General features: G+C 47.9%; 3 protein-coding genes across 4 annotated transcripts; 2 read left to right on the plus strand and 1 right to left on the minus strand.

Moving 5' to 3' along the window:
* The first annotated feature begins 7,443 nt into the window (after positions 1-7,443).
* Positions 7,444-13,611, plus strand: LOC122624027. 2 transcript variants are annotated; one of them, XM_043803450.1, is made up of 4 exons: positions 7,444-7,625; positions 8,146-9,069; positions 9,129-9,305; positions 13,397-13,611. In XM_043803450.1, exons 2-3 carry the CDS (start codon positions 8,182-8,184, stop codon positions 9,213-9,215), a joined length of 975 nt encoding a protein of 324 aa, XP_043659385.1. In that variant the 5' UTR covers positions 7,444-7,625; positions 8,146-8,181; the 3' UTR covers positions 9,216-9,305; positions 13,397-13,611. The 2 variants fall into 2 exon arrangements, with proteins under 2 accessions (XP_043659385.1, XP_043659386.1); XM_043803451.1 differs by lacking the exon at positions 7,444-7,625 and having other exon boundaries at positions 8,041-9,069.
* An 8,313-nt stretch (positions 13,612-21,924) lies between these two features.
* Positions 21,925-23,148, minus strand: LOC122624479 (protein KTI12 homolog). Its single transcript, XM_043804034.1, has 3 exons — positions 22,822-23,148; positions 22,412-22,758; positions 21,925-22,344 (listed from the first exon to the last, which is right to left on the minus strand). The coding sequence occupies exons 1-3, from the start codon at positions 23,084-23,086 to the stop codon at positions 22,057-22,059; spliced, it is 900 nt and encodes a 299-aa protein (XP_043659969.1). The 5' UTR covers positions 23,087-23,148; the 3' UTR covers positions 21,925-22,056.
* Positions 23,149-23,449: 301 nt separating this feature from the next.
* Positions 23,450-25,361, plus strand: LOC122623439 (protein SMG9). Its single transcript, XM_043802599.1, has one exon. It carries the CDS (start codon positions 23,537-23,539, stop codon positions 24,998-25,000), a length of 1,464 nt encoding a protein of 487 aa, XP_043658534.1. The 5' UTR covers positions 23,450-23,536; the 3' UTR covers positions 25,001-25,361.
* Positions 25,362-25,468: the final 107 nt, after the last annotated feature.

A 25,468-nucleotide genomic window follows, 5' to 3' on the forward strand; every position in this document is an offset into this window, starting at 1 on the left:
AAAGGCAAAGGCAGCTACAAAGCAGCACTCCCCACTCTCCGCTGCCCGACCTCGACATGGCCCGTCCTTCCTGGTATGCTCCACAACACCCGCAGGGTGCAGGGGAAGGAGAAGCTGGTGGAGGAGTATGGGGAGTAGGTAACCACCGACTTGGCTGCTCCGCCTCCGTTCGACGCTGCTCGCCTAGTCGTTGATTACAGGCAAGCACACACAAATGTGCGCACACCGCAGGCCAACGCAGTGTCGCCAATGGGGAGCTAATGGAAAAGCTTTTCCATTTCCATGGAGCACCAAATGTTGTTAGGGATTCAAAAGTGACGAAAGGACTGATGAGCAGAAAAGCGGAATTAACTCTTTGCATCGCTGCACGCCAAACTACTAGAGCACTGCTATTGGTGCGACCGCGACTGTGGCGGTGTTTGTGTCATTCGCGTCATTTCATGTTCACCAACGCATCGCCAGCGATGCCGCAGCACCCCGCCCCTCGTCCCTCGCCGCCCGTCCGGCAGTAGTCGCTCCTACTGTGCCACTGGCTCGTTGGCTCGATGGCTCTTTCATCATGGCAATTGGCGTCACTGCCTCACTGACTGCGACGCGGGCGGCGACTGCGACTGCGGTAGCGGCAGCGACTGCAGCCGGCTGCAGTTTGCATCATCACCTTGTGCCGTTGTCAGGGCATTGGCACAGTTTCTACACACACACACACACTCGCACAGGCACACAAACACACAGACACACAACGACGACAGCCGTGCACATTTGTTGTTTTCCTTTTTTTTTTCGCAGTTGTGCTTCAGTTTGCTGCGCTTCTATTTCGCCTTTGGATTTTTTCTCGTTTTTGTTGCTCTTGCACTTTATCGATAACCAGCTGGGCAATCGGTAACGGGACTTAGCTTGATAACAGGAGTCGAATGCAGGTGACGACTGTACCCAATGCAAAGCCATGTTGAATCAAGTACGTAGCCGTGGTATCCCTTTGTGGCATTACGTATACTTAATATTCTTTTTTCAAAAACAGCGTATACGTAGTAATCAAAAATTAAGTATACGTAACAATAAAAAATTACGTATACGTAATATCCAAAAATTACGTATACGTAATATCCTAAAATAACGTATACGTATTATCCTAAAATAAAGGTATACGTATTATCCCAAAATTACGTATACGTATTATCCAAAAATTACGTATACTTATTATCCCAAAAATAACTTAAACGTATCCCAACAATTTCAATTGTATTATCCCAAAATTGCAATTCTATGTCATAAGGCTAACTCCTAATTGCAGCATAAAGCAATCCCGACACTTACCACATTCACCACGGCGGCGGAAGATGCAACAAATGCGGACGGCAACAGCGAAGTTGAGGCGGATAAGTCTGGCGTTTCACTCGAATGAAAATGGCTGCAACAGAGAGATTACTATTAATTACATAATCAAATTTGAGGAGTCTAAGAGTAAAAGTAAAAGAAAGAGGCGGTAAATAGCACTCCACTGATGATAATGATGATTAGGTCTCGACAAGAATGAAAGGCTCAAATTTGATTATTTATATTTTTCAAATAGCAACAGCTTTTCTGCAATTACAGTTATCTCGTTGGGGTAATGAAAATCGTATAAAAGCCATGAAAAATGGCAAAAAAAAAAACATGGAAAAGCGCAAATCACTTAGATGCCTGCTAGCCTGGGTCCTTTGGCCAAAATTTGGTTGAAAGTTGGCAGCCACGGCGGCAGCTTTCCCGCTCCCATGTGCGATCCAGCTCCAGGAAAGCTTCGCAGCCCTGAAAAACCCCCAATACCCCAGCCCCAGTACCCAGTCCGCAATCCGCAGCCCGCCCCCCCTGAAAATCAATGTCTCCGTCTGCCTGTCTGTGCGGCAGAAGAAGAAGCTTTTGAGGGTCGCGGTGAGGGACAACGTTTAGCATCAGCGCTGGTTGGCTCCGCCATTAGCCAAATTGAGAGGCGGCTCTCTCGGAAAAGCTCGCGCTCGTTGCAAGAAGGCGAATAGGCGAATAAACTACATCTGTTCTGTGCGATTCTCAACCTCAAGTGAACCAAACCAAACCAAACAGAGGGAGGGAGGGAGGGAGGGGGCCGGAGTGGGCTGAATGGGCTGAACTCGGCTGAACCGCACTGAACCTGCCCCACGGAGCTGGGCCATTGGGATAGGTCCAAGTCCTCTGTGCCTCTGTGTGCGTATTAGTGTACTCGTACTCGTGCATACATATGTGTGTGTGAGTGCTCGACTGGGGCGGCTAAAAATAGTTAAATGCAGTGGCTCGGTCTGTCGGTCACTTGCCAAAACACCCCGACACCCCCTGTCCTTCGTTCGCGAATAACACATACATATGTATGTAAACCAGTCCTGCTTTTTTTCTTTTTTGAAAATCTTTGGGATCGAAAAATACATTTCCGTGTTTGAAACTTCGACTTTTTGTATCTGTTTTCTCATTGCCACAAATACTTTGATCCAATTTTACACAGCCTTTTATGCCTTCCTACCAGTAATGCAATATAAAAGAAAACTTGAAAAATAACAATATTTATGTTCACTTTTGCAATAACATGGCTAGTGCATTTTCTGCCAGTGCACCCCTTTATTAACGCCCCCTTCTCCTCCTCAAGCGGGCTTTTTCACTTTTAACATTTTATTGCTATGCTGGCATTTTTTTCCATGCTTAGGTCTTTTTTTCTGTATTTCACATAGAACTGTAACGCCCACCGCCGCGCGCCCCCCTGCTCCCCCTTGCGCCCCTTTTCTTACCGCCCCGCCTCATTCAGCATTTTTGTTTTCATGCATAAAGGTTGAAGACCTTTCACCTACTTTTTGTGTGTGCTGCTTCTTCTTCGCTGGCTCTGCGTTTGTTGTTGCTGTTTTTTGTTTCGTTTTTGATTTGGATTTTTCGTTCGAGTGTGTGAATGTGTGTGTGTGTGTGTTTGGGTGTGTGAGAGTGTGTTTTTTGTTCTTTTGGGGCAAGAGAAAAGTTTGCATTTTAAATAATTCAACGAGCGAGATGGAGCGATGGAGCGGCAGAAGAACTGTAAATGTCTGGCGGAAGAAGCGAAGTGCCACAGCGAAAGGCAGAGGGAGAGGGAGAGGTAGAGGTAGGGGGAGAGGGAGATAGAACACCGATGTTATGTGTGCGTGTGTGTGTGAGTCATTTGAGTCGTTCTGCGAGTGTGTGCGAGTGCACTTCTCATATATATTTAGAACACTTTTTGTAGTTTATTCGATTTCTGCTGGCCGTCTTTGTTGTTTTGTTGTTTTGATGTTTTGTTGCTTCATTTGTTGTTTTCCTTGGTGTTTCTGTTGTTTCGGCTGCCTTTATGCAGCGTGCACTTGTAAGAAAGAGAGGGGAGGACGCTGAAGAGAGCAGGATGATCAACCCAAACGAGCTACATACATATGTACGTGCATTCAACTTTGCAATCCAATGAGCATAGGGATAGGGATAGAGATAGGGATAAGGATAAGGCATAGATGCATCCATGGAGCAGATCCCTGGCAGTCCAACCAGCGATCCGACCAACCCTTTCAGCCAAAGCCGTGCTCCTCGCTTTCTCATTTGCCCTTTGCGCGCTCCGTTGCTTTCTTTTGTTTTTACGCCTTTTCGGCAATGCCAATCGCAAAAATGTATTTGGGTCAATTATAAATATTAAACGCAATTAGCAATGAAATGTTCAATTTCATTATCACCGCAGCTGGCGTCGCTGCCGACGTCGCCACGAACGAAAAAAAGAAGGCATAAAACACAAAAGAACGTGAATAAAATTGGCTGACATAGCCGGCTGATAAGAGAACAAGTGTGTTGGTGTGTGTTTAATTGGGCTTCGTTCGTTTGACCCGAGCCAACGTCTTCGTCATCAGGGGTTTTAGCGGTTTTCAGCAATGTCAAGACTGTAGTAACCTTAATTTTCGACAAATAAGATGACTCGGCACCTGTCGGGGTTTCGATCAAAGAAATCCGCAGGATATTGGCCAAGCTGCAGGAGCAGAAAACATGAAAACATTATTATGGCTGAAGGTCGATGATATTTGCTTGGGGGCCAAAGCGCTCCGGAACTCGCATTTCCCGATTAAATAGGAAACCACCATCTTTTAGCTGGCTTATTCGATTCCACTGCGAGTGCAAATGCAATTGCGTTACTCGCCAAAGTCCTTGACAAATGCCAAGCGCTGACCAGGGACTGCGCCCCCAACACCCACAACATCCCCCAGTCACAACAACAAACTGCAATGCGCCCCACTCTCCACCTCTCTATCCACCCCTCTATCCACCCCGCTCTTGCAGCACGCGAGCACAGATGTTTGTCTTTGACTCGAAATGACCTTAAACTGGGTTAAAGCTTGCCAAAGTTACCTCGATGGGGCGGCTGGGGGCGAGGCGGCTGTAAATTGAACTTTCTGTGCAACAGAGCATGGCCAACCAGCGGGAGAGAGAGAGAGGGAGAGAGAGAGAGAGAGAGAGAGAGAGCGGAAGAGAGAAGCGGTTTGTTTGCCTAAATACAACTCATGAATCATTCACACGCAATATGAATATGCAGCAGTGAACCGATTTGAATGCACAACGAATATGCCCGCACACGCACTCGAAAAGAAAAAACCCAGCAGAACTGCAGTCAAATTGCAAAGTTTGTTTATGCAAACATAAAACAAAACAGGGAGCACCTGAAGGAATGCCAGCAACCATTTCCTACTGCGATCCATCCGATCTAACAAGCTCCAGAAAGCGGCCCAAACGGAAGCTTGCGCTGCATCAAAGGCGAATGCGTTAAAGTGGAGCCTCGCTAGCAAGGACAGTGTCGCATTCGAGTGGCAAGTGAGCTATTAAGTAAGAGATGTGTCTGTTGAAGCGATCCACAGCATTTTGGGTGTCTTTCTAGATTGTTGGGGAGACCCTCAAAAATATTGCCACCGAACATAACCTCAAACAATGGTATTTATTTACATGCATACAGTTACCAGCTGGCTGCGCTTCTAATTGCCTTGCATGTAATTCATTTTCTATTTGCCAAGAGAAAGTAAAAACAAAACCCCACACTCATGCTTATCACTCACACACCCCACACACACCCCACACACACACACGCACACAGACACTCTAGTCAATATATTTTATTGCCCATCAAAAAATCAAAAAAAGTTTGACGCTTCGTTTTCTATTGTTGTCTCCATGCTCTTTCTCTCTCCCCGCCCCCGTCTCGCTCCAGCCCCCCTTCAGCCAGCATTTTCGGGCTTGCGTGTGTGTGTGGGCGTTAAGTCGGCGGCGCAGTTGAAAAGAGAGAATTAAGAGAAGTCTTTTAAGCTGCGTTCGTTCGTGGTGGTGCCAAGTAATCGTAAGTAAAAAAGCCCCAGAGCAGAACATTTGAGAGAGCGAGCGAAAGGTGAATGACTTTGGGTATAAAAAAGTTGCGCAGTCAGCTCGTTTGCCATCTCTTTTTGGCACCCCCCTTCTGCTCCCCCTCTAGTGTACCCTATTATATCGGACTATTTCGATAACGAAAATGCAAGGCACTATTTCGGTTTCTTCCGATTTTTTTTCATAGTTATCGTGCACAGTGCTCACTCGTTACAATGACCATCAAAGGCAATAGCTTGCGATAATGTATCATTAATAAAAAAAAACCATATTTGGAAAACTAGAATCAGGCTGTTGTCCAATAAGTAGGCTACATTTTGACTCGACTATTAGAGAGATCTGCTTTGTGGAGCGACCACTGTAGCTCTGGCTACCCGCACTACAGTAGAGCTTTCAGCAAGATTTCAGAGCCAGGAGAGCGAGCTTTTGCGCTCAAGCTCTCGCGCTCTCAGTCTCGCGCCACTCACAACGGCCGACTTCGACTTCGACATCGACATCGACTTCGGCAAACGGCAATGACAGTGTAGCCGTGCCTCGTACTTTACATTCTGCCGCTGCCTTAGTAGGTCAACAAAATTCCGGACAATGGCCTTTCGCTTTCGTCGGCGACTGCGACGTCGTCGTCGGCATCGGCGCTGGCAGCGCTGCAGCTGGCAGAGCTTCAAAATGTAAATAGAAGCTAAGAAGCTAAGGCAAACGCTGGCTGGCGCCCACCCAACCCCCCAACCCCCCAACCAACCACCTCCCTCCTCCCATTCACCCTTCGATATGGCGATGGCGTCGCGACGATGAACATGAAGATATTTCAGTCGTCGCCGCAGCTGCAGTTGTTGTTTTCGTTGCTTTTGTTGCTTTTGTTGCTTTCGATGGCGTAATATGCGCCTGCAAATGGGTATGTGTGTGTATTAACGGACATATGTACATATGTATATGTATACTAGTCCCCAATTCCCCAACTGGAACCTCCCCAAGTCCGTGTAACTTGAGACACTAAGCATAATGAATGGCACACAGCCATCCCCAGGGTACCAAAGCCGTCCAAAAGTATGCAATGCACAAAGACGTCCTGATGCAAGCCAGTCAAGACATTCATACATTCGTACAGTATTGCCACATAACACACCTCGGAACCCTTTTGAGGTTGAGCAACCCTTGATTGAAACAGCACTCTTTTGCCCCAATGCTCAATGACTTTGGTCACTCATCGAGTTAGCCATGAGATGGTAGAAATCAGTGTCATTGCCTGAAACTCAGCCAGTCACTTCAGTTCTATCAAAAGTTCAGTTCTATCCAAAACCCAGTGTGTTCACATCATCTCCCCAGGAGCAAAAAAAACAAGAGAGAACGCTATAGTCAAGTTCCCCGACTATATGATACCCGTTACTCAGCTATTCGAAGTGCGAAGGAGAGTCAGCACATACAGTTTTTGGCGGTTTTGTGGGCGTTAGAGTGGGCGTGGCAAAAAGTTTTTTGGCAAATCGATAGAAATTTACAAGACTAATACAAAAATGAAAAAATATCGAAACATTTTTCAAAAGTGTGGGCGTGGCAGCTTTGGGCGGTTTGTGGGCGTTAGAGAGGGTGTGGCAAAATGTTTTTTGGCAAATCGTTAGAAATTTACAAGACTAATACAAAAATGAAAAAATATTAAAACATTTTTCAAAAGTGTGGACGTGGCAGTTTTGGGCGGTTTGTGGGCCTTAGAGTGGGCGTGGCAACATGAATCGACAAACTTGCGCTGCGTCTATGTCCCTGGAGTCTGTATGCTTAATCTCAACTTTCTAGCTTTTGTAGTTCCTGAGATCTCGACGTTCATACGGACAGACGGACAGACGGACAGACGGCCAGACGGACAGACGGACAGACGGACAGACGGACAGACGGACGGACAGACGGACATGGCCAGATCGACTTGGCTACTGATCCTGATCAAGAATATATATACTTTATATGGTCGGAAACGCTTCCTTCTGCCTGTTACATACTTTTCAACGAATCTAGTATACCCTTTTACTCTACGAGTAACGGGTATAAAAATTGAGAAAAATTAAAAAAAATTGAACAACAAGGCACACAAAACGAGAAGCCTGAAACTCAGTCAGTCACTTCAGTTTGATCCAAAACCCAGCGTGTTCACATCATCTCCCTCAGGAGCAAAAAAAAAAAATTGAGAAAAATTGAACAAAAAAAAGTGAAAAAAATTGAAAAAAATTGAACAACAAGGCACACGAAACGAGAAGCAGCAAGCGGAAAACCCTCAGGTATGTGGGCTATGTAGGTTAAAGGGCAGCGTTCGTTGCACTCGCAGACTGAAGGACACCCCGGCTGGGTGGTGGCGGCACAGTGGGTGGTGCTTCCGCCGGGTTTGGGGTGGCCTTACATAAAATCTCACTCGGAACGGGAAGGAGCGACGCTGCGAAATGTCGACGCCAGCCAGCGAAGTCACGGACTTTGGAGTGTGCTTCAGGAGGCGGCGACATGGGCGGAGCCCTTCCCACACCGCCGCACACCCGCCGGGGATGCTCCACCCCCTTTGGTGGCTCGCCCCCATTGGCATTCCGGCATTGCTTATGCATAAGGCTACACGGCAAGAAAGGCAAATCACATTGACGTTTGTAAAGTTGATCAGCCCTGGCCATGAGCAGCATTTCTATTTTTATCGACTCGGTGTCGGTGTCTGGGAAAACTTCAACCCTTTTGTTGCTTTTGTTGCTTTTGTTGCTCGTCGAAATCCTTACCGCTTGGTGCACCATACTTATATTTGTTATTCTCCGTCCAAAGTGCACTTTCTATAGAACGACTATCACCAAAAGCACGATGTCCAGGAGGTCGAGGGATGCAGGTCTTAGGAGGCGCAACTGTGGAGCGGGCGATGCCGCCGTGGCCGACTTCTTGGCAGAGGTGGAAAAGTGGACGATCGACAGGCATTCGCGCTCTAGCTCCGCATCGTCAGTTAGCGGAGATTCTCCGAGGAGCCAAAGCCCGGCCTCGGCCTCCACTGAAGAGCCGCGTATTTCCTATCGCCGGGATCTGCGCCGCGTAAGGCGCATAGCGACCAAACAGCCGCCGTCCATGGACGAGCTTTTCGGGCAGCAGATGCGTGGGCGGACCCAGAGCACAAACGCCTGGCGCTTGAAAATCGTGTTGCTCTATCTGGGCCTTGTCCTGGCGCCCGTCATCTTGGAGCTGGGTCCGCGCATCGAGTTCCCGGACCAATGGAACCAGGCCGGCAGTTTCAAGTTCCTCAAGGAGCGCCGTCTGGCCCTGACATTTAGCGTCAACACTACGCGGGGGCTGATCCGCGCCTTCCTGTCGGCCGCCGTGCCCCTGTACAGCATGCTCTGCATGGCGCATCCGAATCGGTTCCTTCTCCGTATTCCGCAAGCCAGAGGCCCCAACATTGAGGTGCCCGTCAACGTGAGCGTCTTCTTCGTGGGCCTCTTGCCCTATGTGCTCCGCCTGCATGCCGGGTTCTACGTGTTCGTCAGGGACACCTGGGCGGCCTACAACGATCACGTGCTGAGCCTTGCCGAGACATTCAACACCTGGCGCATGCTTATATATCTGAATCAGGTGATGCAACTCGTCTACTCCATCGAGCTGGTCCTGCTCATGGCCCAGGGCTTGATGTCCTTTCTGCATGCCCGTCGCATCTACAAGCTGATCGCCGGTACGGGCAACCATTGCGTGGCGCAGCTGGAACAGGTGAGTGGCGCCCATCCAGTTCGTTGGCATCCGTGTGCGAGATAACGTGCCTCTTGCAGGACAAGTCGAAGTTCTGGTACAGCCCCAGCGACAGCACCATGCACGTTTACCGTGCCTTTCAGGAACGTGTCTGCGCCGTAGAGTAGACTCCCAAATTCCCCACACAATCCCCAAGCCTCCAAGCACAAGTTTCGCCAGGTGACCCAGCATAGATACAACAACTTTAAAATTAAAGGGTAAGTTCGATCGAAACTCAGGCTTAAGACTAATATAACTAGTTACAATTAGCTTAGAAGCTTTTGCTAACTTACAGTTGGGTATTTCCGCTCCGCGGATTGGTAATGTTGCACTTGCTGCTTGTCTTGAAACGGTCTTTAGTTCTAACCTTCGGGTTTGTGGTCGGGTTTATGGTGTTACGTATATGGTTAATATCAAAGCTGTCAATTTTGTTATTGACAGGTTGACTTTGCAAATAGTGGTGCACAAATTGTTGGTGGCTGCAAGGGAAGAAATGAAGTGGATTTTGTTAGCTCAACTCGAAATTGAAATGCTTCATTGAAATGCTTATCTAAATGTTGCAGTGCGCAAAACTTGCGTCGACTTGGTTGGTGTCTTGACTTTGCCTTAGCCGGCGCACCAACCTTTGGCGCCCTCTATGTCTGGTGGCCGCTGCACAGATGGCGCCAGCCATCAGCTGCTGCACTAGATGGCGTGCTGGCCTTTGTTTTGATGGCGTTGCGCCTGCAGTTTCAGTTTGTGTGCCAATCGGTTTCATTAACCCCAACGCTATATGTATGCATGCATGCGCATGTGTGTGTATGTAGGGGTGTGTGTATGTGGCGGTGTGGGTGTGTGTACAGCGGCAGCGAAAGGTCAACAAAGTACGTTTCATGGACACAAACGCAGTGGCGGCCGCCTCTTTTTTGTACTACTTTTCCGTTTCGATGTTGTCCTTTTAATGGCTCACTTAACTCCAAAAGTTGGATATTTTGTTGTAGTTTTGCTTACGTTTACGCCCATTGTTGTTGAAAGGCCCGCCTTTTATGCCCCCTCCCTCATCTGATGAACTTTTAGGCGTGACTATAGAAGCCTCTAGGGGCACAAAATGAATTGGCAAAATCGCGAAATCTCAAATCTATGTAATCTTGACAATCGCTGCAGTAAACACTCGGTTTTATGGGTTCACTGCATCGAGCACGCTCTTGATTTCTAATGCAACTGCAAAAACGCGGAAGAATATGCAACGCCATCGCTATGCAAAGAGGGGCTGGGCCTCGCCGGGAAAATGAGAACAAATAAACAGAAAACAGAAAACAGCACACAGAAAACGAAAACAAAATGAACTCCGAGTCTAGCGATGGCAGACAGCTGGATAAGTCGAAGGAAGTGAGGGAAGGGAAGGGAAGAGGGAACCGCTTTCCAAGTGTGTTAAAAACGGGCTATTAGATCGCGCCACGTTTGTGGCACCGAAAGGACCTCCGTCGCCGGCACCTGAACAAATGTGTTGCGTAAGCCCAATCCGATCAAGCCCCATTGCCCCCGGGGAGGGGCAGGTGCAACAACAGTTGGCCGAGGGCAGGTCCATCTCCAACTCCATCCTCTGGCCACCTAGTTGCAATACTCCCCCCGCCGCCCAGCACATGCCGCATGAAATCCCAGTGAAACGAGACGAGACGGAGGGCACACAGCACAGCGCCACAGGAAGAGGCAATAGCAAAAGCAAAAGCAAAGGCAACGGCAAAGGCAAAGGCAACGGCAAAGGCAACCCGGCGCATGTAAATAAAAATAGATTTTTTCGTTATATAGGATAACGACCACCAACGACCCCAAAGTTGGAACGTCGACGTCGGACGGTGACGTCGGTCGGGACGCCAACGCCAACGTTCTCGGGCAACGACCGGCGAAAACAAACGCAAACGCATCCAAAGTTTGCCTACCCCCAAGCAGCTCCATCTGGCGTTGGAGCGTTCGTTCTCTCGAAGAGAGTTTGCTTGCTTCTCTTGAATCTCTCGCACACACACACACACACACACACACACTACACACACAACACTCACAACACTCACACACACACGCAGCACGTAATAACTCGTAGGGGTTGCTGACCTCTTCTCAGGGTCGCCGAAGGTTGTTGAACTCGGCAGCGCGCATTCTGTCTCGCTCGCTCCCGCTGGGCACCGGCCCTTGTCTGTTTGACGAGGGTCGCCCCCCTACTCCCTACTCCCTACATGCTCTTCTCTCCTCCCCCTCCCCCTTCGCCATACCCCTATCCCTATCCCTGTCCATCGCACAGTCGCTCCTTTTTGCGGCCTGAAATGTGTGCTGGTCGTTGGCCTTTCCTTCGCTTCTCCCCTCTCTGTCGCTCCTTCGTGACGTAATGTGGCAACAGGGCATTCCCGATGGCGCTGCTTCCTCTCTGCTCTTCCTTGTGGCACCTACCCCCTCCCCTCCGCCCATGGCCTCTCGCGATTGTTGACGCTGCTTTTTGTATTCCCATTTATTCGGTTTTTGTATTTAGGGGAAGCGAAATGTAGGGCTGCTGCTGCCGATGCACTCTTCGTTTGTGTATGTGTGTGTGTGTTGTGCTCGAGTGTTGGTGCATAGTTCAACATTGTCTGAGGTTAGGGTTGAATGCTCGACGGGCCGCGTCCGCGTCTACCCCGCTCTCCTCCCGCTCGGGTGGCGAGCCAATGCAAACTAACTATTACGGAACCCCCAGCCCGGCGTTCATTTCAATCTGCAGCGTGCGACACGTTTTAAAGGGGCTTAAAGGGGAGCAGCTATCGAGTTATCCCTGCTTGCTGCTTGGGGCACTCCAGACACATCGGTTCGTTGCCGTTTCGCAGGCGAATCTCGCTAGCTTAGCCTTCAATGATGAAGCTAAGAGAATGAGAATTGTTGTAAGACTCGAAATGGTGTTATTGGTACTACGAGTATTGGCCGAGTTGATTAAATCATGTATTTATAAACGCTATCGGTTGAGTTCACGCTAGTTTTGTTGCTCGCAATCTTTCGCTTTCTACACTAGGCAACAGTGGGCTTTGGTATCTGATTCGTCTAGGCCTTTAATTCTCCTTGCCCACCCGCTTTGCCCTTCCGCTTTGCCCTTCCCCTTTCCCCTGCTCCTGCCACTTTCTTCACTTTTCGCTGTCGCAGGGTTTATCAGTCGGATGATTGGCGCGTGGTTGGCTTTTATCGGTCATTCGCCTCCTGCGCCAAGTGCGTGAGTGTGAAAGGGAGGCAGCGAGGAGCGGCGGAAGATAAACCAGTGGGGCCGTGGTGGAGTGGGCGAGTGGGGGAGTGGGGGAACGGCAGTGGGGAAACGGCAGTGGTAGTGGGAGTGCGAGTGCGAGAATCTAGGAGAGTGCGTAGTGGTCAGCAATGCGTCACCATCAATCACACGCAGAACGAGAGGGAGAGAAGTAGACAAGTAGAGAAGTGTAGAAGAAGAGAGAAAGCGGGGGAGAGGCGGGGAGAGCAAGAAGGAAAATGCCATGACCGTGAAGTTTAACGCCCTCTGGCAATTCCACAACGCCAGCGCTCGCGTTCCACGTCCACGTTCACTCCACCACTGGAGTTCCACTCACGGCAAATGCAGATCCATAGTTCTAGTTGAAGTCTTAGCCGAATTCACTGACACTTAACCCATTACCTGATTTCGACTTGTTACGTTGTTACTTTTCGGTGACCCAAAACTGTCCCTAATTACTCCAATTTCATCTAAATTTCTGGGGCTCAAAGAAATTATACTATTTGTATAGCCGCACATTGTATATGGAAGATATTGGTAAAGTGTAGTATAAAGCGTTGCCTTGTGTTTCTTGTGCTGCCTGCTAAGGAAAATGGAGCGTTTCCCTTTGAACCCACCGCCTTCGCCATCGCCCCCGCCCTTTCCCCTTCCGCACCACCGGCGACTTCGCAGCGACGTTGGCGTTTTTGTGGTTTGACATTGAACTCGAAATGGATGCGCATCGCTGAGCAACGAGCAACTGCGTTGGCCCTCTGCCAGCAGCCACCCACTCAAGTGCCCCCTCGCTCTCGCACTCCCTCGCATCTTATTAGCCATTTCGGGGGCCACCTTTTCCGTTTTATTTGGCTTTTGGTGTGGAGGGCCAGTTCAGTGAACTTTCGCATAGAAAGCGCGCGGCAGAAATCTCTTTTTTCGGCTTGACTTTCGAGCTTTGCCGAATTCTACATAGATGTGTGTGTGTGTGTGTGAGTGTGTGCGATAGTGTGGGAACAAAGGCGTGTGAGTTGGGTGAGCTAGGAATTAGCAAGTGAACCATTAAACAGTTTTATAAAACGCCCCTAATCATTCTCATTTCAGAATACAATCAATAGATTCCTTGGCATGGAAGAAAAAACCAAAAAAACAAGAAAAACAAGAAAAATACGAAAAAACACTGACATTTGGCCAAGGAATCCCTGGCGGCTGGCAGAAATGGAGTATTAGTTCAAGGCGAAATGATTTCCACAAAGTCCTGCATGGAAATCATTTCGCTTGAACCCGTTAGGAAAACTTGTACACAATCAAATAAATAAGGCAGCATCAATCTGAGTTTTATTGCACAGCTACGGTCGTGGGACTTCCTATTTGGGCAGGAAATACATAAGCTTGAAATTTGGCCAAGAGATAAGGCCATAAGCAGCGCACGGACTAACGGAATCGCTGCTGCGTGTACGCTTATTATGTATTTGTTATTTTCTTTATTTGTTATTTGTTTTTGTAGCTCTTCTATGTGCTCCACATACATACATATTCAAAGAACCGAATTGAGTTCATAAGCGACTGAAGAAAAGACCGCCAGCAACAACAATGGCAAAGCTCAAGAGCGCCAACAACAGCAACAACAGCAGCAACACCAACAACAGCAGAAGCAGCGTCGACCAATTTTATGAAAGTCACAGTCAAGGTCAACATGCGTGCAAAGAGTGAGCGGGACAACGCGAGTGCGAGAGCGAGTGCGAATGCGAATGCTGGCCGAAAGAAAGAACCGCGGATCTTTTTTGTTGCTGTGTACGGTAAATTGGGGTGGACCCGGGTCCCGGGTGGGTGGTTCGCTCACCTAAGATGTTTCGTAATACAAATTTAAATCCATGTGCATTTAGATACTTTTAAAATGCGTTTATTGGCGGGCAACAGGTGCCTGCGCATAGCAACGCGATTCTGAAGGAGATTCTGCTGGCTGCTGGTCCACTTTAAAATATATTCGCACTGCTTTCTATCTTGTATGATAAGCGCACAAAGAATTTCATATACGACGAATGCAAAGCAGAAGCCAAGGAAAGTGTGCGAGCTTAGTGTGTGTGTGGTGTATGTGTGTAAGTGTGTGTGTGTGTGGGTGGGTGCGGCGAAGGCGGCGACGGCGACGGCGGCGATCAACAAGGAAGTGCACAAAAATCGAAGTGGCCAACGAAAAAGAGCAACAATCGCAGGTTAAAAGCGGAGCCAAAGCAGGCAAGCAAACGAAATCAAATCAAAAGTAATAAAAAAAATGACTCACTTGATCCCCACGGCACACCAACACAGGCGCAACCGCGCGCACACACAGATACAAAATGGCTAGGTCGGTCGTTCAACCTGAAATCGCGAGAGCGACAGCAAGAGCGGGAAAGAGAGAGTAAGAGAGAGCTGAATTTTGTTTGCTTTTTTCTCGCTTTTTTCAGCCGGCCGGTTTTGCTCTTTATGTCATAACGCTTCTGGTTTCGGTTTCCATTGTTGTTGTTATTGTTGCTGTTGTTGTTGTTTAGGGTTTAATGACATTGCCGGTCCGTCTTCTTCTTCTTGCTTGCTTGCTTGCCGTTGTTTTCTTCTTTCTTTCGTACACTTTGTTTTTATTTTTATTCGTATTCGTATTCGTAGCTGCTGTTGTAGTTGTAGTTGTAGTTGTTCTTTGCGGCTTGTACGTTTGCTCTTGCAAGGCAAATAAAAGTACTGCAGCAACAACAACACAGCCACACTTCACTGTGCCGACTGTACAGTGAATACAAATGCGCACAAAAGTCCGTCCAGGCGACCAAAGTAACCGAAGAAATGCTGAAAGCCACTCCGCACTTTCCCCCGAATAAAGTCCACCCCACAAACGTTTTCGCTTCGTACCCGATTACAGGTTCCAATCCATTGCTAATATTAGATTTTACAGAACTGAAATCTAAGTTTAACAAATACATATGGACTTGCACTAAGTTCATAATTAAAACGATTAAAATGTATATTATGTATGAATGTATAAATGTAAACTAGTTGAAAACGCCATCGACTCATTTGTGGGGTGTGTAACAAAACAGCAACACTGCTGCAACTTTCTGCTGTGCTGTATTTTTACTTTTTAGTTGTTGTTGTTGCCCCGACGACGCTACTTTGCTTCCTCTGCCGACGTCGGCAGCGCAGCTGTGCGGTCTTGTTTTTGCTTTTGCCTTTGCACTGCCTTTGCCTTTGCCTTTGATTTTGATTTTGCTTCTGTTTCTGCTTTTGTTTTAGCGCGCTCACAAATGTGTGTTAGTTGGCGGTCATTCACATTGAACATGCCCTTTTTGTTGTTTTTCTTTTGGTTCGTTGTGCGCGCTTTCCGCGCGCGTGTGTGTGCGTGTGAGTATCTGTGTGCGCGAGGGCATCTGTGTCTGTGTGCAGCAACTTCAACTTAAACTTGACGCTTAACATTTTTGAGTCTTTTTTTAAATCCTTGTCGTATATATCATTTCTACCTCATTACCGAACGTGCGAGAGAGAGAGAGCGAGAGGCAAGACGGCCGCCTGTTCTCTTTTGTATGCAGTGCAATTTGCATTTGAGCTGGGTCCATTGGAATTGACGTCATTATTGAACGGATTACGCAATTCCGCAAAAACCGACTAATTTAACCGTATCAGCTCGAATACCGGCGAGCGAAAGAGACAGCACTCGAGGGGGAAAGCATGGGCGAAAACGCACACACACACACACACACACACACTCTCTTACACACACCGCAAAGCGCGAGAGGGCGGAATGGTAATGGGAGTAGTGTAAAAGTAAAGGTCATTGAACGAACATTGTACCTATTTTCGCTATTCACACACACACATCCATACAATTGTATCCGTATTGTTATTACTATTGTTATTACTATTCGCCAGTTACAAAATAACATACGAATACGTACATATGTACGTACGAATGTGCACAAAGTCAACAAATTAAAAGAGAAACCCGAACTTCCGATAGCAGTCGCAAAGAAATGGCAAATACTCTATTAGCAAAAGGTATACAACATATAATATGTAGGTACATACATAGGTATGTAGTACATATGTGATTAGAACGCACCTTACCTTAGGTGAAGGCATATCCCTCAAAGTCCGGGACAAACGACAAACATGGCTTATCGGTTCGTGTAAATTTTGTGTTACAATATAAAATAAAATGAGTGAAGATAATGCACACACTCAAGGCATTTATTGCTCCATCTACGAATCCATAGTTTAAAATTCAAGCTCAAAATTTGCCAAAAGTACCGAGCGAACCAGAAGTACTTAGCCCCTCGAAAGAAATTCAAAATACTGCTCACTGTAACCACAGCCAATAAGCTTCTGCGCTAGGAAAGGGCAAACTGAGTAATGGCTCTTCGTATTCCGCACTCGAACAAGTCAACAACCGAGTGGAGAAATTTGAGCGATGAAGTATGTGGAAGTGAAATGGTGAAATGGTAAAATGGTAAAATGGCGAACTGGCCCAAAGGGAAAGAGGCAGCGGCGAAAGATCGCATCCATCAGATTGCTTGTGTTCGGTTTGGAATTGGATTGGATTGGATTGGATTGGATCGCATCTGGCCAGATATTACGCATTCCCCGGCGTAGTTTATTAGTCAGGACTCGACTGACAGATCGCCAGGTCGTGAGTCCAAAGGTCGCAACGTGATCGTTCCGTCGCTTCTGATGGCTAAAGAAAGCGGCCAAAACTGCAAGCGTCGCTAAAAAGACGAAAAGACGAAGCGATGAAAAGTTGCCAACCCAGCTTGGAACAAAAGGTGTCCAATTGTGACCCCGAACAGGATGATTCATCGCGGATTGGGAAAGTGCAATCCACGCGGAAGTCGATTTAAAATTCCAAAGAACACACGCTCAAGGCGTTTCGTAACTTTCGAATGATTGCGGTTTTAATATGGCACATCATGAAATTATACCAGATGGTATAATAATACTTGGTATTATTGAACTAGCACTTTGCATCTAGCATTTATCAAGCTCTTAACTTTGAATTTTCGCAATGAGGGAGGCGGCTGAACACGAACACAATCAATCCAATGGCACATAATTAGTAATCATGACTAAGGATAGAAAGGCGCGTGACAAAGAGGGAGAAAGCAGAAAAGAGTGCGATACGGAGACAATAAGAACTTTATCGAGCCACTGACCCCTGGGTGATTTATAAGTTACGTATGTACATACATATGTATGTGCATATGTGCATGGCTAGCACCGACTCCCCTATTCCGCTGCCCCTTCCCCTTCCACTGTGCATAATATTGTCACAGCTATCAAATGGCAAAAGGAAAATGTCAGCGGCAAACTAGAGATAAGGCAAATTCCTCTTCATTCCTTGCAACCTAGCCCGAGATTCGATGGGGATCAAGCAGCTGCGAACCGAGTGGTATTGGGCCACGGGCCACGTGGAATGGAACAACCCAATGGGCGAGCCAGCGGAACGGATGGTAATCGAACTGATAGGCTTGTTTACGCTTACGTAGGAACTTGGACTTCCCAGGTTGGTGGAGTTCTCATGTGGGCAATGCCAATGCACCTTATCCCAGGGGAGATATTGAGTACGCGCTAAATAAACTTCAAGTTCATTGGCATTGATTAAAACGCAAGGCGAAACGAAATGGAACCGAAGGCATCGCATCGAAAGCATCGAAACAAAATGAAATGAAACAAATGCGATAGCCGCTCGCTCGCTCACGTATTCACTTGTGTATATGCAACAAAAGTTTTTGCAAAACGAGCAAAAGTTTGAAACAGCGTTTCCTTTTAATTATAAGATGCGATTTTTATACTTCACATTGCGTACACTGCGACAAACCCTGAATATTTCCAACAGCTAAAGACAAACACCAAAACTCAAGTCTTCTTTGGACCGCAAGTGTGGCGTTTAAGACGCTTTTCGCCATTTGACAGCTGCCAGAATTCGGGATGCAGGATTGAAAGCCATTGGATTGGTTTCCGGATTCCTGCCTGCATGAGCATTTCCTAATATCCTCCCATAATTGGGCACCCAACGTACGTGTGTTTGTGTTTGCGTTTGCGTTTGCGTTGCCCAAAACCTCTGCCTCCCAAATTACCACCCCGTGCCATCTCCATCTCTTTCGCGCACGGGTAAGCCATGTAAAACGGGGGTTACATGACATTGAAACCGATTTTGAAGGTTTCAACTTCAACGTTTGTGTCTCTGGACAGGGTAAGTTCTACTGCTTCGCCAGAAATACCCGAAAATGAAAAGAACATCAACAGAGCGACGACGAAAAAACAGACACAAAACCAGAATGAAGCGTTGCCCCTTTTTTACGGGCTCTTCCTCGTTTCTTCGCTGTAATGGCGAAATATACACAAATTTTGGAATCTCTCTGACGCCCTTGTCACTACATTTTTGGTCATTGACCTCGCACGCACACACACACAGATACAGCACTCGCGCAAGAAGGCCAGTGGCGTGCAGAGGGGATTCAAGTTTTGGGTGCTGAAAGCCCAGAAAGTCCAGAAAACCCAGAAAGCCCAAAAGGCGAAGGTGCCCCCGAATCCACAAGAATTCTTTGAAGTTTGGCACGTTTGTTGCCATAACTATTCCCTATGCCCTATGCCCGAGAATGTCCGAGCTGCGAGGACTCGTGTTGGGATCTGAAACCCCCTTAATTAACTGCCGCCTACTCCCCTGCGCCCAGCACACATGTACATATAGCAATGTAGAGCCATTTGGGACTTGGTAACAAGCGGCAGTCGTAATGCGAAGAAGCAGGGAGCAGAAACAAAACAATGCCCAATGCCCCCAGTCCCCCGCCACCCCCTCGCTTCCCACACCCTGCGGAGAGTCCCCAAGTTCTAGGCGTTGTTATCGTGCGTTTGCCAACCCACCCGCTACTCACACACACACACACCCACACACACACACACTCACACACACACGTCGGCAATCAGGAAGAAGAAACCAGGCAATAAATGTTTGGCGCGGATGTCGCCGCACTTTCGATGCTCTTCCCATAAACAGGAGTCCAGGAGCAGGAGTAAACTATTTGATTTCGATATGCAGCAAAGCAGAAGAAGTTCCCTTTATCACAATCAAAAGATTGTAGATTGTTGGCATTTCAAATACTTAGAAATATTTAACAAAATGATACAAGAAACATCTATGAGATAAGCAAGCGCAAACAACCCTTCATTTGCGGTCGTGTTTTTCGCGTGTTTGGCTAATCGCAAATCGAACTTCAAACTTCATTTGACATACAATTTGGTAAATTGGCCAGAAAGGGCATCTGCCAGGCTTTCATATAATTGGTTTTTTAGCGGCATAAAAATCGTAGTCATCGACATTCAGCATCAACGATTGTTTATCAATGTGTAAATAAGCAGCGCTCGTATCCGTGTTTGTGTTCCTGTGCGTGTGCGTCTTTCGTATCTGTGTGTGTTTGTGTGTGTATGTGTGTGTGTGTGCGTTCCCAAAAATTTCAATAGCAAAGGTCGATGAACTCGCCATCGGCAGCGCAAGAGAGAGGAAGAGAGAGATAGAGAGAGAGAGAGCAAGCGACGATTTACGTTCATTGTTTTTGTTCCGCATTTCCCAATTCCATTTCTCTGGCCATTTCTCTCGGCTCTCTTCGCCTCTCTCTTTGGCTTTGAGTTTTGCGCGCGCTTCCTCGTTGCGTTTCATTCATAAACAGAGAGCGGCGAACTCGAGCTCGAACTTTTTTATTTCGAGTTATCTCGGCCAGGCCAACGAACCGGCCAACATGTGCTACTGCTGCTGCTGCTGCTGCTCTGCGCCCCACCTCCCACCCCCTCGGTGAACTTTAAGGCGCGGTGACTAAGCCCAAGCGCCCCTAAACTGCTGAACTTAAGCTCGGCTGGGGTCTGTGGGGCTGTAGAGCTGTAGAGCCCCGCAGCCGAAGGCCAATTATAATGCCATCACCCGGATTATTGGCCAGTGATTAAAGTGTTGCGCCATTTGGAGACATTTCCCATGCTCTGGCACAAGCTAAGGGTATTGGTATTTATCGTATTTATGGGCAGAGCCCCGAAAACGAAGATCTACCTAGACCTTATATAGGAAACCGCTCTAGTCCTATCGATAAGCCAAGCCAAATGTACATATGTATGTATATCGATTTAGGGCATTTGGGCATTCACCAATTCGTAAGCTAGTGAAGCTGCGGAAGCTCAAGATGGCCAAGATGGACAAGATGGCCAAGGATAGGGGGGGCACTGCTTACATGCTACGGAGGGTCCTTCCTGGTACTCACTTCAATTGGTCCCGTTGCAGCGGTGGCATCTTTGAAGCATTCGGCTGACGCTTCCCTAGTGGCCAGCGCTTGCGAATACCGTTGATCCTGGAGCCGAGAGCGATACGGATATCGATAATGGTGGTGGTGGAACTGGGGCGATATCCATGCTCCGCCGGCAAGCGAGTATCCGACTACCGTTACAAGTTGATTGCTTGCGGTTGCTTTGAATCACTCTTCTTTTGGTTTTGGTTTTGGTTTTTCTTTTCTTTTTTATTTTTGTTACACACAGCACAGCACACAGCGGCTTAAAACATTTCACTTGCAATGTAGTTGTTGTTGTTCACTTTAGTGTATTTGCATTCGTTTTGTTTTGGGGGCTTTTTGGTTGCTGCAGGACTTCAAGATATCGAGGCAGCAAGATCGAGCAGCTGTTGATTTTTTCCAGGATTCTTTAGTTAGATTTGCATTATTTTTGGTGGGTGGGGGGAAACGTCAACTGCAACGGAACACACACATAAAAAATAGAATTAAAAAAATAACGTCAGTGCCAAGGTGTCGTTATGCATTTTTCATTTTTGCGCCGCACACACACACGCACGCACGCACACGTACACACACACAAAACAAAAACAAGCCAATTTTCTGTTGGATCTTTAAAGATGCTTGCAAATTCTTGTTGTCAACAATTAAAAAAATATTTTCCTTTGCATTTATTCTTGTTGCACTTGTCAAATTGTCGCACACACACAAACACACACAAAGTGCACCTTGCTGCTAGGGCGAGATAGAGAAAGTGGGGGCGATGGATGCCCTTAAAATTTGTTTCACATATCCAATCTCTACGGTGGTCAACAAAATCCTGGCGAGTCAACAAAAAAAACGTAAAAAAATAGTTATTTCGATTTGTGTTATTATTTCTTGGGAACCCACAACGGAAATATCGTTTGATTTTCGAAGCGTTTGCTTTCCGCGCGCGACTAGCTCGTGGGATACACTGAACAATCCACCACCGACTGGCACCACCACTCCACTTGCCCCAATCTCGTGCTGCAGCGCTGCGGTAGAAGAGAGCGGCCGAAGAGCGGCGCGCAAGAGAGCATTCTCTTCGTGCCCTCTGCGCAAGAGAAAAGTTCGTTCACTGAACTTTTTTTCGCTGTAAGTAAAGTAGATTTCATAGGCAAGGGAAATATTTACTAAATTTGAATATAAAAATATCACGATTGAAATAGCTAAATTTTTAAATTGATTTCATATCACAATATTTATTTTGAACAGCCAAAAATGTATTGTTTTTTTAATTATTAAAGACGGCAGAAAATCCACGGCAATGAAGTGCGCCACATGGTCCCAGTAGCGTGACTTAATTAAAAATTAAAAACGATCTTCATATTAGTATTTAAGCTACATATTTTATTAGTTTTCCACAAAACATTGTTTCGGCTCGGCATCAACCCAAAAACATTATCCTGCTGCCCGAAGTAGGAACTTCACTTCAGCATTTGTCCGGCCGCAATCACAGTGCTAGCAGCCGATCGTGTTGGCATTGATGAACTGCACGAACAGGTGCGGCACCTGCTTCAGCGGAGTGGGAGACGTCTGGCTGGCGTGACACGTGCTCGTGATGAACTTCTGGCGCAGGCGGTTCAGCTGGAGGGCGTTCATCGAAGTGGCGACCTTTACGGGATTTCTGCTTCCAGGGATGCGCAGCTGGCCGAAGGCCTTGATCTTGACGGCGCCGAGGATCTCTTTGATGATCTCCTTCACGATTTTGTCCAGTTCGAAAAGGTAGTTGGTCGCTCCAAGCGGTGCCTGCGAATTAGACAAAGCAGTTACTTATGATATTTCGAATGGAACTCTGGCCAGGCTCTATGCTTACATTATAAGTACTCTGGTTGGGTGGTAGTGGCTGGGACTCGTACAAAGCCTTGTAGATGGCCTCCATGTCGAGCGTGTCCTCGGGTAGGACTACCACCAGAGGACTGTCCCAACGGTTGTTGCTCTGCGGCTCCTCATAGCGCTGGCACAGAGCATCGAAAGACTCTCGGGTATAGGGGACATCCGAGTTGTCCACCGGCTGCTCCGTTTCACTGTCGCCGGGCAGCTCATCCGCCGACGTTCGTAGGCCATTGAAGGTCCACGCCTGCTCCTGGGGTATGCAGCAAAATAGAGTGCACTGGGTGGTCCTCGACACCTTGGACATGCAGTACAATTCGTAGCGGTAGCCTGGAAGGAATTTCACTTGTGTTTAATGACCTCTTGCCTTGGCTGAACCGTGGTAAGGCTTACCCTTGATGTAGTTCCCGGCGTCCAGGATGACCAGATCCTCCTGGTTGAGGTGCCGCGAGGCTTCCGACTTCAGATCGCTGCGCACCACCTTCTCCTTCTGAGAATCACCTGCATGGGAATTCTTGCCAAAGCCCGCCTTGGGCACTGCCTCATTTTCGCTGATTAGATGCACCTTCCTGCCGCGTTCCACGAAGTGATCGCGCAGCTGGCGGGCACGTGTGCTCTTTCCGCTGGCCGGCAGACCCGTAATCACCACGATGGGCATGGTCCTTAATTAATAATAATAAATAAACAAAGTCGTGCTGGTCGTTCTGTCCACGATGCACTCGCTTATCAACACTAACACTAGTGGCAGCGTGAGAGCTGAGCATCCAGCTGGTTTCCAGCTGGATCTAGCTATGTGCTAGCTTTTCACCACTCATGCTAAAAAAATATTTGGCAACTAGTCCAGCTTTTATAAGGGAACTTATAATAAAAAAAATTGTTAATATTGTGTACCCCTATTTGTTGGGCCAGTCAATGGTTGCCTCTGAAATTCAATATTTTTCTTCTTCAATGTCGCTGTTTTCGCTCTTTAGCTATATTTGCACGACATCTGGGTTTGTTATGTGCTGACCAGTGTTGGCAAACGAAATGGACTGACGTTGACCCCCACGAACGTGTTCAAGCGGATTTAAATTAAGTTAAATATAAACCCCGAATAACCGGCTTCCGAATGGCTGAGCCCCGTCGCCGTTTCCGTAACAAGAAGCGGGATGATCCTTGTTCCGGCCTCCTGGCACCCGTGACCATTGCCCGGCGCGAGGACGCCGCCCGCATGATACAGCCGAAAATTCTGCTGAAGAAGGATCGCGATCGGGACCAAGAGACCTGGGACAGAGAGCGGGACAAGGACCGGAAGCTGGAGAGGGACAGGGAGACGGAGTCGAGTCCTAGTTGTTACCCAGATACACCGGCGGCCCTCAAAACGATCATCATCAATCGCACGAGTGAGGTGCGGCCGGCAGACAGGTGCCAGATGTCTCTGGTCGGAGGTGCTCTTGCCCAGGGAAGCGGGCATTTTTCCGGCGTGCCATCCCCCTCCGTTTGCGCCGCACTGGCTAGCTCGGCGCCACCTGGCCGGGACAAGGGTAACTGCAGTGGTGGTGCCGGAACAGCTGGCACCTCGTCCGGAGCTCCGAATGCTATCCAGGAGCTGCAGCCGCCACGCATGAACCGTCCCACCCCTCTCATCGTGGCCAATGGCGTTTTTAATGCCAATGCCCGAAAGCTCTTCCACAAATCCAATACGGATTTCACCGTCATCGGCGTCCTGGGTGGTCAGAGTTCCGGGAAGAGCACACTGCTCAATCTCCTGGCCGCAGAGCGGTCTCTGGACTACGACTACTACCAACATCTATTCTCTCCCGAGGCGGATGAATGCATCTTTGCCACGCGTCACAAGGTCAAGCCGAACAACGGGCAGAAGAGCATATTGCGTCCTCGCACGGAGACCCTGCAGTTTTTCATCACCCGGGAACGTCACATACTGCTGGACACACCACCGCTGCTGCCTGTGGGCAAGGAGCCGGATCACCAGGATCTGCACTCTCTGGCGACCATGGCGCAACTATTGAGCGTATGCCATGTATTGATTTTAGTCATTGACGGCTTGGCCGTGGAGCAATTGCGTCTGATAAACGCTGCTCTTCGCCTTAGACCGACGTTTCCCTGCAAAGGCTATGTGCGGGATCACTTGCCGCAGGTGGTATTCGTACGCACACGTGCCCAGCGAATAGACTTCGAGCCACAGCAGCGGGAGCGACTGGACAAAAAGCTGGCGTACCTATACGGGCCCACGGGTCTGCCCATTTACCGGGGAAGAGGCGATGCACGGTGCATTAACACCTTCCTGCTGCCGGAGGTGGGGAGCAACAAAGCCACCGCTTTTCACTCGTGCCTCGGCGAAGTGGTGCGTCAGTTCCGAGAACGTATCCTCGGATCCACGCGGATCTCTATGTGCCACACCAGCACCGAACTCAGCGAGGCCATCTGGTTTGAGATCCTAGCCGAAAGTGCTCGCAAGGGGGCTCCGCATTTCGAGAAGATCTACGCAGAGATCAAGCTGCGCCACCTGGACACCCGCTGTCAGTGGCGATCGGACAATTGGCGCACCTTCTCTTCCAGTGCCGAGAGCTGATCCACAGATTGTGGGTATGCGGTTGGTATAGAACTATGCAGGTGGGTGAAGCGATTTGTACTGGAACTCGCGAGGCACGGATTGCTGTCCTGGGCCATTCTAGTGATGAAAGTTCCAGTGTCAATGCTTACCTATCTTTTTATTAAAGACGTGTACAGTGTTATGGCCAATATGTTTAGCTAAATACCGACCGATATCAAGTCTATTTTTCAAAGGAGGTGTTTAAAGTTAACATATGAATCAGAAATTGAGAAAGTGACTGATATACATATTGTTTTATAGACATATCCATAATTAATAAAAGACTTCAAAAATAATTGTTTAGCATTCACAAAAAATAGTATTTACATTTTTGAGTTTAGGTTTAACGATTAGAATACAGCATGGGAGTTTTTATCAACCGATTAATAATACATCTATCGAATTGGTAAGGTAGTAGTTAAAGCCACTAGTTGAACAAATAAAAAT

Source organism: Drosophila teissieri, chromosome X (genome assembly GCF_016746235.2).
Source record: "Drosophila teissieri strain GT53w chromosome X, Prin_Dtei_1.1, whole genome shotgun sequence".
Taxonomy (NCBI): domain Eukaryota; kingdom Metazoa; phylum Arthropoda; class Insecta; order Diptera; family Drosophilidae; genus Drosophila; species Drosophila teissieri.

Coding starts and splice junctions, on each gene's coding strand:
- LOC122624479 (XM_043804034.1), bottom strand. CDS start 23,086: ATGCCCATCGTGGTGATTACGGGTCTGCCGGCCAGCGGAAAGAGCACA. Junction 22,759..22,821: donor CGCCGGGAACTACATCAAGG/GTAAGCCTTACC, acceptor AATTCCTTCCAG/GCTACCGCTACGAATTGTAC. Junction 22,345..22,411: donor CCAACCAGAGTACTTATAAT/GTAAGCATAGAG, acceptor TCTAATTCGCAG/GCACCGCTTGGAGCGACCAA.
- LOC122624027 (XM_043803450.1), top strand. CDS start 8,182: ATGTCCAGGAGGTCGAGGGATGCAGGTCTTAGGAGGCGCAACTGTGGA. Junction 9,070..9,128: donor GCGTGGCGCAGCTGGAACAG/GTGAGTGGCGCC, acceptor TGCCTCTTGCAG/GACAAGTCGAAGTTCTGGTA.
- LOC122623439 (XM_043802599.1), top strand. CDS start 23,537: ATGGCTGAGCCCCGTCGCCGTTTCCGTAACAAGAAGCGGGATGATCCT.